We start from the raw sequence: 8,931 nt of genomic DNA on the forward strand, positions 1-8,931 counted from the left end.
ATCAGAAAAAGAGATTTCTTGGACCATGACCAGTAAGTGTCAGAATCAGTGTCAAAGTGAGACGTCTGTCTGTGAGCGATCTCTGTGAGTGTGGACCTCTAGGAGCAGCCTGCCGCATGGTGGAGCCATGAATCATGGACCTGTAGCCTGCAGGCGACAGGTGCAGAACTGGTGTTGCACCTCCGCGCATCAGATTCAAGCTGGTCCCTGTTTGCTCCATCAGTACCCCAGCTAAGGTGGATGACATCACTCACCTGTCAGTTTCTCTATTAATTGATGTAAAGGAACATTAAACATTTGCATTGCATGATCACACTTTTCTAATGAAAGAACTCAAAATGTTCTTCAATCTTATAGGCAATCCTAAAAGTTCCTTCATTGCCATTAAAGGAATATTTATTTGACTGATGGAAAAAAACAGAATCTTTTCTTTTTTTTCCTTTTCTTTTCCAGATTAAAATAATTTATTTGTTTTCTCACCAACTTAAAAAGGGTGTGTGGTACTTCTTCCTGGAGACACTGACATGTACAGGTTGTGGTCATTTAATGAGAACTTTCCGACTCTGTCTTTCTTCAGAGCTTGAATAAAAGCATCAAACACCTCTTTCAGTTCCCTGAGACTAAACCGCTTCCTCTGTCATTGAAAGTGGCATCCTAAAATGTTTATAATCCTCATAAAACCACTCGATCTGCCGCAGGGCAACCGCCTTCAACTCCTGAAAGTGAACCATCTTTAATCCTCAGAGTGGAAGGGTTGTGCTTTTGTGTGTGTGGGGTGGGGGGTCCTATGGTCTTCTGCTGCTGCTATTGAGTAACTCGGTATAGGGATTAGGTGAAATACGGTCTTTCTTCACTTTGTGGAGATGTTGCAGTCCTGGGACCACAGATTACCCCACACAACAACGCGGGACATTTCAACAGACAGTCACACGGCCAACAAATCTTTATTTGCCTTTTGAGACACTTTAGCCCGAATTATCCTTTTTGTTACACTTTCATTCTCCTTTGTGAGGAGCATCATGATCATCCCCTTTCAACCGTTGACGCCAGTTTTAGATCCATCACTTGTGTGCAGAGGAGAATCGGTTAAAACCCAACTTTTATTCCTTTTTTTTCGTCATTTGCAGGCACTTTTATAGCTCCACAGCAAACATTTGAAGACTGGTTTATAGTGGCAATTCCTAACATTTTTGAAAATATAATTAGGCAAAAATATAAAGAAAATGCAATTTCTGACTTATGATAAAAAGCAAGTCTGAGATTGCGCCTTAAAATCTTATGCAATGTTTGGTCCCAGAAACAAAAAGAAAAAAAAGTTTTCAACTGTAACTGAAAGGATGTTTTTTTTTTTTTTTCCTGACAGTAATCTGAGACTAAGAACACTGAAAGAAGAGGGTCTGGCCTGCTGCCCCCACCCTCTTCCTTCGGTCCCCTATCTCTGTGTCCCTTCACTGCCATCACAGCCACAGGAAGGCCCTGGCAGCCCCAAACACTGATATGATCTCTGTGCTCCTCATCTCCATCCTCCGCTGTGTTGAAATCTTACCCATCCCACAAAGGGAAACCGCTGGTGCACAACGGCCCATGGCATGACGTCTGTTTCTGTGGGTGGAGGACTTTTGGTAAATAATGCCGCAGAAGTGGATCAGCACTGACCCTCTTCTGTCTGCCTGATGGAGTAATTAGCAGATACGGTTGCCTGTGAGGAGAAAGTCTTGCTTTTTTGAAGAATTACTGTCGAATAATGATTATTTTCCAACATTTATAGGTACATGTGCACAAGAAAATTGCTTCAAGTGAACGCCGTTTGGTGACAGATCACCTATTTAAAGAGAGAAGCTTCGATTTCAGCAGAAATTGTGTAAGTCTGGTTGAGCAAGAAGGCTGACTTTAACCTCTAAAGAAGACAATGAGTGGCAAACTGAGAATTCAGAAATCCACCGTCAAGCTAGATCAGCTTGTTTTAAATGGTTTAAAAGTAGAGCTGCTTCTCAAAACTCTTTGCACTCGGTTTTAACATATCCTTCCCACCTTTACACAGTAGACTGGAATATTAAAACATTGATATTCAGCATATTTTACCATGTATGGTATTTCAGAAAAAGCTCTGTTCTCGTTTTTTTTATGCAACATTAGTCTCACATTTGATGCTTTCTATATGTCTTTTAAAGGCTGCATTACTCTGTGAAATGGTGAAATATTAAAATAAAAAAACGCGTTTGTCTTAACACTGTTTAGTCTCTGAACTCACCGGTTAGTTTTCCAATCATACCAGCTGTTTACAGTGTTGCAGAAATTAAACCGACCCCCTAATTAGCATTGTTTTCCTTCAAAATTGAGCATGAAAGTTTGAACAAGTTCTTAGCTTTGAAATTTGAATGAATCATAACAAGAATAACGACACAAAATAGTGACGCACCTTGGAATAAATCCTTGGATTATTGTACAGTTTAGTGGAGCTTTACTTATTTTTTTAGCCTTTTTGTTTTTAAATAGTTCTGACCTTGTCTTTGTATTGTATTAGGATTTAAACATTGTCATTTTTTTCTCTAACTGTTTGATATTTTGTTATAAAACATAGAAACAGTTTGATCTCAAACCCCGATAAAAAAAAAGACCAAATTTATCACCTAAAATTAAATTTTTTGGACTGTTTCAGGTTCATTGTGGAATTATTGTGTGACAGAAATATAAGGAAAAATCTTTTATTTATTTTTTTAAGTAAGCTGGAGTTTTACTTAGAAGATAGATGTCAAGAATTGCCACAAAAAATATTTAAAATATAACTTATTGGGGGAAATTGTAAAGTAGAAATAAATCATGGATGTCAGTATAAGAAATTGGCAAAGATGCAAAACAAAAATAGGTTCTTGTTTTATTTAAAAAAAGGTTACTTTACTCACATGAAATGATGCAACATCTGCATTTGTGTATGTCAATAAGAGAACTTAGCACATGTTTGTCTTTGAGAGAGGATAAAGACTGCATCAATGGAGCATTTTCTGTGAAATTCAGTCTAAAGATATTCATCTTTTGTTCTTTGAGGCCCAGTGTGCTGATAATAAAGGTCTGGAGAGGCTGTTTCCTTCAGGCAGTTGTCAATAAATAACTGAAATGAAGCATAGGTGGGTTTTAATGTTAGGTTAAACCCATAAAATGTAAGACGTTTCTTATTTTTTGGAATGACCTAAAATGAGAAGACTAATTTTGTTTTCTTCCTAATGCTGTAAACACTTGACCAGAACTGCATTGACTACAAATTTGTAATAAGAAGCTGTAAAGTCAGCTAGAGCAAACATAATTTTACAACAAAGAATGCATTTATTATTATTTGGAAGTTAACTAAAAATGTTTCCTTCTCAGACCAGCAGTTGCTGAATTGTAAATTGACGGGTTAAACCAATATAAAAAACTGTCTGTGCAAAATTACAGCATGCTTAAAGTGTTAAAGAAATTAAATCTAAGGCCAATCAATGATGTAAAAAAACAAAATATGTGTAAAATTTCAGATGCTGGACTCCCCTGTTGCTGCCTGTTCACTGCCCTGCAGGTGGCGCTGTGACAGGATGTGCTTCAGAGTGTCCAGCTCCTGTGTGAGCTGCCCTATCCTCATCTGCAGCTTTTGGTTTTCCTCCTGCAGCTGCAGGGCTCTCTGCTGGGTCAGCAGGATCCTCCTGCGGGCTTTGTCCCGACTCTTCCTCACGGCGATGTTGTTCCTCTCCCGTCTCAGCCGGTACTCCACGCTGTCCTTGCTGATGCTCCTTTTGGTCACTGGGGGCCGCAGAGACGGCATTAGACAGGAGGGGAAGTCCTGGGGGGGTCACAGGTTCATGAAGTTAATTAGAGCAGGACGAGGAGGGTGACAGTGGCACACACATTTATCTTCTGCCCCCACCTGCTGAGAGTTGCTCTGGTTCTGGTGTTGGTTGGAGCTCCCTAAATGCGGCGTGTTGCCGATGCAGGTGGTTCCATAGGACAGATAGGGCAGTCCCATCATCTGCTCAGCCATTCTGTCATCAACCCTCAACATCCCTTGAGACTGGTTGTAGGACATCATTTCCATTTGGGACATCTGGCTGGTCGGCACAGCTTGGCTGGGGGTGACGGAGCTTTGGGAGCATGTGTGGGCCGGGCCTGAGTACGAGCTGACCCATTCCTGGATGACAGACGACGCCCTGGAATCAGACATCTGAGGGGCATTGGGAAGCAGAAAAATGAATTCAATTTGGGCCTCACAAGTCCTTTAACCCCAATAAATTCAGATGTCAATAATATTTGAAGTATTTCTTGTCATTTATTTTAATCTAGTACCATTTTACCTTTTAAAGTACATGTCCAAAATATTATTGTCATCATCACACTTTGAATTCCCTAAATCCTCTGTAACGCAATTCTTACTGAAAATCTTCATCAATGTGGGTGACTAGTGTGATGTTACAGATGTCTAAAATCAGAATTCTGCAATAAATAATTGAAATTAGCCACAAATTAAGAAACTTTTTTTTATGAAACATTAAAAAAGACTAAAACAAGCCATCAGAACCCTGGTATGTCAACCCTGACTATAATGTTATCACTGAAATCCTTTAGATGTAGTTATTGTAACGCCAAAAGTTATTTAGCGTGGATGACATAGTTTGGAAATTATCTATTTTTAGGAGAAATGTAAATTGTGTTTTGGATTCGTGCGATGTTTTTAAGTTGGATTATTCATGTTGAAAAAGGAAAAATATCATCCAATGCTTCTTGTTAAAACGCCAAGCTGAGCTATGAAGTTGTTTTTACTTTTCTTTACACCTAGTTTGAATCGGACATCTAGAGTTATTAGAACGCAGAAAAAAGGGAAAAGATAAACAGAAAATCTTTGAAAGAGTTAATAATAAAAAATGTGAAAAATGGTTTCAAATTGCAAAACATCAAAAATCGATCGTGGAAAATGCCAGTTGGATTGAGGTACAGTAGGTTTATTTTACTATGTCATAAAAAACAACCAACATCATCACAGCGGAGAACACACGTGACGGCAGCAAAAAATGATCAATGTATTATTCCAGTCCAATGTGGTGAAACACTCCAATTCAATTTGATTTATATAGCCCAATATTACAACAATTGTCGCCTCAATAGAGTTTATAATAAATCATAATGAACACTTTGAATTTAGCAAAGACGTGACCATACAGTGTGCTAAAAAGTTCTATTAATGTTTGTATTTTTTTATGTGGAAAAACAACAGTGGACTGAACTTTGGGAAACTAAAATGTGAATGGATTTGTCATTGATTCTTGTTCACATGTTTTTTTGTACACATATTTAATTTACACTTAATTATCTTGCAAGACATACAAGGAATCTGGGAAACTTCCCCTGCACTGTTCAGTAGCAGGTATTTATCTCTGAGGTTGAAGTTTTGGATCAGTGAATCAGATCAAATTGGATTGTTCAAAATGAACCGACTATGAATCCTATCATCAACCACAAATTATGATATGAATCGAATCGTTGTCGAAATGATTGGTTACACCTCTATTAAAAAACATGAAATCGATAACATCCTGGTTTGAGTAAAAATCAATGAAATCAATAAATTACACTTAGGTTCGGACTCCTTTAATTGAATTCTAGGAGGATTCAAATGTGACTCACCATGGCTTTTTGCTCCAAAGAGTCTCCTGTGTTCTCTGAAGAAGCTCTGACTGAAAATGACAAGAAGGACATGGGACTGACAGACAGATAGACAGGTACCCCTCTGATTATCACACCATCACTTCCTCTCTGTCTCTCTTTCTCACAAACACACGAAAGCCTGAGCAGCCATCCTTATTAGGATGGTGTAGTCATGACTTTCAGCTCTTCCTGACCTTCTAAGATCAGGATCACAACTGTTGAAATGCTTAAACCTAACTGTCACAACCTTGCTCCCAACTCTGACTGCTCCTCTGATCACTATCAGAGGATTTCATTTAAGGCGTTTTTGCAAATTCAACATGCCCTTCAATTAAATTCCTATTGATGGAAAAATTCTTTTTCATTTTTGTTTTAAGATTTTTTTTTATTGTGATTTCAAAAAAAGAAAGATAGTTGACCCTTAGAAAAAAGGAATACACATGGAGTTTATTTGATGAAGTATACTTGAGTACAAGTATACTTTTGAGTAGTGTTGTAAGAATACTAACTGAATACTTATTCTGACTAAATTGGAGCATTTTAAGTTTAAAATATCTAAAAAGTAAACTTTAGAAACACTGCTTCACTTTAAGTATAGACATACTGTACTCCTGGTACACTTAAGTTAACTACTTATAGCAGAGAGGAATTGGTTTCAAAATTTAAAAAAAATATTTTTATTCTTTTGAATACACTGCACTATTATTGTTTTATTGTTTGTTAAACAAATGTACAAAAGGAATATTCGCTTGAGATATTTATATCTACTAGTACAAGCTAGGAATACTCTCCGCGCGAAAATTTTAAGTTTGTCCTACACTGGTTTCCGTAGTTATCTGGAATTAAAATGGCTGCCACGGTAGACAACGTGAGTTCAACTGAAACGTTTTTCTTTTATAATTATTTAAGTTGTCTTGGCAGACACGTTGGCGTTTTTGTATGTAACATATATAATTTTTTTGTAAATACCCATACGGAACATAAATCAAACGGAATAATACTGGGGATGTTTACAAACCGGAGTTAGCTAAAGCTACTCAGCTAGCATTGATTTGTTTTGTGGGTTATAGACAAAAACAAACACTTAATTTGTTCTGACAGATAAATACGTTTTCTTACAGGATTTAATCGAAAGAGATTTACCTAAAGCAGTCGAGTTGCTGAACACTCTCACGGAGCAGGTATCTTTTATTTGCCTTACATTTCTCGTAGTTTTGTGTTTTGTTGTAAAGGACTATAAATTTGTTTATTAATAACTTTATTCATTCCGAATGCATTTAGTTTACTTAAAGTCTTTTATTTTAGGTAGCCTCTGTCACCAGATATGTACGTGAACTGCTCACCAAAGTCAAAGATGGTGCGTTTAAGACCTCAAAGGTGAGTGTGGATATTTCAAACCTCTTTAATGATCAGCTTTTCTTAGTAACCAGAATACTTTTTTTTAATGTTTTACTAAAGTTGTGAAGAAAACTTTTTTTGTGTATTGTCTCCCTGTGCAGGGTTTATCTTTCCTGGACCTTCGCTACCAGCTGATGCTCTTCTACCTCCAGGACCTGACTCACCTGATCAGCATCAAGACAGCAGGAGGCAAAATCAAAGAAAGTGAAGCCTTGGACAGAATTGTCACAGTCAGAACAGTAAGATGAACTGAGGATTCCTTCGTGTTGGTCGTCAGGGACAGAGCCCATCATGCATCGGATCTGTTTCTTTTCTCTGTGAAGGTGCTGGAGAAGATGCGACCTCTGGATCATAAGCTGAAATACCAGATTGATAAACTGGTGCGCACAGCCGTGACGGGCAGTTTAGGTAAACTTTAACATAATTCTGCTTGTGGACTTTGTTGTTGGTTGATTAAAATGCCGTATTTTTGGGTGGTTTTAGCGGTAAATGACCCGTTGCAACTGCGCCCCAACCCTGAGAATCTCATAAGCAAGGTAAATATCACATAATCAGGACTGTCTACTTTTTTTTTGTATGAAAAACAACATATTTTTAATTGTTTTATTTAGTTAAGTGAATCTGAGGACTCTGACGATGAAGATGAAGACAAAGCATCTTCGGCGAAGAAACCAGCCACCCATAGCAAGAAATATGTTCCTCCAAAGATTGCCCCGATGCATTATGGTAAGACCCGCTGCTCCCGGTGACAATGTTTAAATGTGTGTTTAGGTTTGCCGTAAGAATGCTTTCTTCTTGTAGACGGTGACTTGACGGAGGCAGACAAGAAGAAGGCCCAGATGGAGCGGCAGCGGCGAGCTGCCCTCAGGAGCTCTGTGATCCAGGAGCTCCGGCAGCAGTACAGCGACGCTCCAGAGGAGATCAGGGAGAAGCGCGACTTCCAGAGCGAACGGCAGAGCCACGAGGAGCTCCACAGGTACCCAAGTGTTTGCTTTATCCAATCCTGACACATAACTACAACTGTTTTCACGAGCTTGTCTCCTTTAATAATAATTGAAAAGCTTGTTAGGTGTGTAGCATTAAAGGGTAAGCTCCAGTTTTTTTTGGAAGCTTTCTAAATACTTTGTCCTGCACAGGAAAAATTATGAAGAGTCCATGATGGTGCGCCTCACCATGCCAAAGAGTCATAGGAATTCCAAGAAGAGAGGCATGATGGGAATGTCCGGCCAGCTGAGCAGGATCACACACTTTGGAGACATCACGGCTTTGACTGGCGGTGAAGGCGGACAGGTGCGGTCTTCATACACCCCCCTCCCAACTTATACCCAAACTTACTATACTTTTTTGTTTGTTCCTTAGGATGGGGACGGCTCGCGACCAAAGAAAAAGAAGAAGCTCATGAAGAAGAAAACTAAAAGAAAAGGTGAAAGTCTAATAAAAAAAAAAAGACACAATTACGCCTTCCTTATGGAATTAAAATGTACAATTTTCTCTTCTGCAGCCTTCAAGAAGCACAGATAGACGCCGCGATGTCTCAATACCAAGGACTTTTCATAACAGCTTCCAATTCTTTGACTGGATCAATTTAAACCAGCTTTTCATAGTGAATCGTGAAATAAACGTTTGAAGTTTTATTTGTATGTCATGTGTTTTCATCACCACTAGAGGGCAGTAATGTTTACTAACATCACCTCGCTCAGTGTGTTCATTGCCCCACAGGCAAAGCATACCAGATCTTTGTAAGGGAAACAAAATGATGTTGAGTTAGATTATTGAAGGGGAAAATAACTAAAAATCGATCATTTTTGCATTTGTGATGAAACACCTTTCAAGGTAAAATTTGAGCAGAAATTGGGCAATATCTTT

At 38.5% G+C, this 8,931-nt stretch overlaps 2 protein-coding genes across 2 annotated transcripts; one reads left to right on the forward strand and one right to left on the reverse strand.

The window, feature by feature from the left end:
- Window positions 1–2,852: 2,852 nt before the first annotated feature.
- cebp1 (CCAAT/enhancer binding protein (C/EBP) 1) lies at window positions 2,853–5,776 on the reverse strand. Its single transcript, XM_004080951.5, has 3 exons — window positions 5,647–5,776; window positions 3,896–4,189; window positions 2,853–3,811 (listed from the first exon to the last, which is right to left on the reverse strand). Exons 1-3 carry the CDS (start codon window positions 5,716–5,718, stop codon window positions 3,506–3,508), a joined length of 672 nt encoding a protein of 223 aa, XP_004080999.2. The 5' UTR covers window positions 5,719–5,776; the 3' UTR covers window positions 2,853–3,505.
- A 663-nt stretch (window positions 5,777–6,439) lies between these two features.
- Window positions 6,440–8,699, forward strand: ngdn (neuroguidin, EIF4E binding protein). Its single transcript, XM_004080952.5, has 11 exons — window positions 6,440–6,535; window positions 6,789–6,848; window positions 6,973–7,044; window positions 7,167–7,304; window positions 7,389–7,473; window positions 7,549–7,601; window positions 7,677–7,791; window positions 7,867–8,041; window positions 8,202–8,355; window positions 8,425–8,488; window positions 8,567–8,699. The coding sequence occupies exons 1-11, from the start codon at window positions 6,515–6,517 to the stop codon at window positions 8,584–8,586; spliced, it is 957 nt and encodes a 318-aa protein (XP_004081000.1). The 5' UTR covers window positions 6,440–6,514; the 3' UTR covers window positions 8,587–8,699.
- Window positions 8,700–8,931: the final 232 nt, after the last annotated feature.

Source organism: Oryzias latipes, chromosome 20, assembly GCF_053564925.1.
Source record: "Oryzias latipes strain Hd-rR chromosome 20, Olatipes_Hd-rR_3.1".
In the NCBI taxonomy this organism is placed as follows: domain Eukaryota; kingdom Metazoa; phylum Chordata; class Actinopteri; order Beloniformes; family Adrianichthyidae; genus Oryzias; species Oryzias latipes.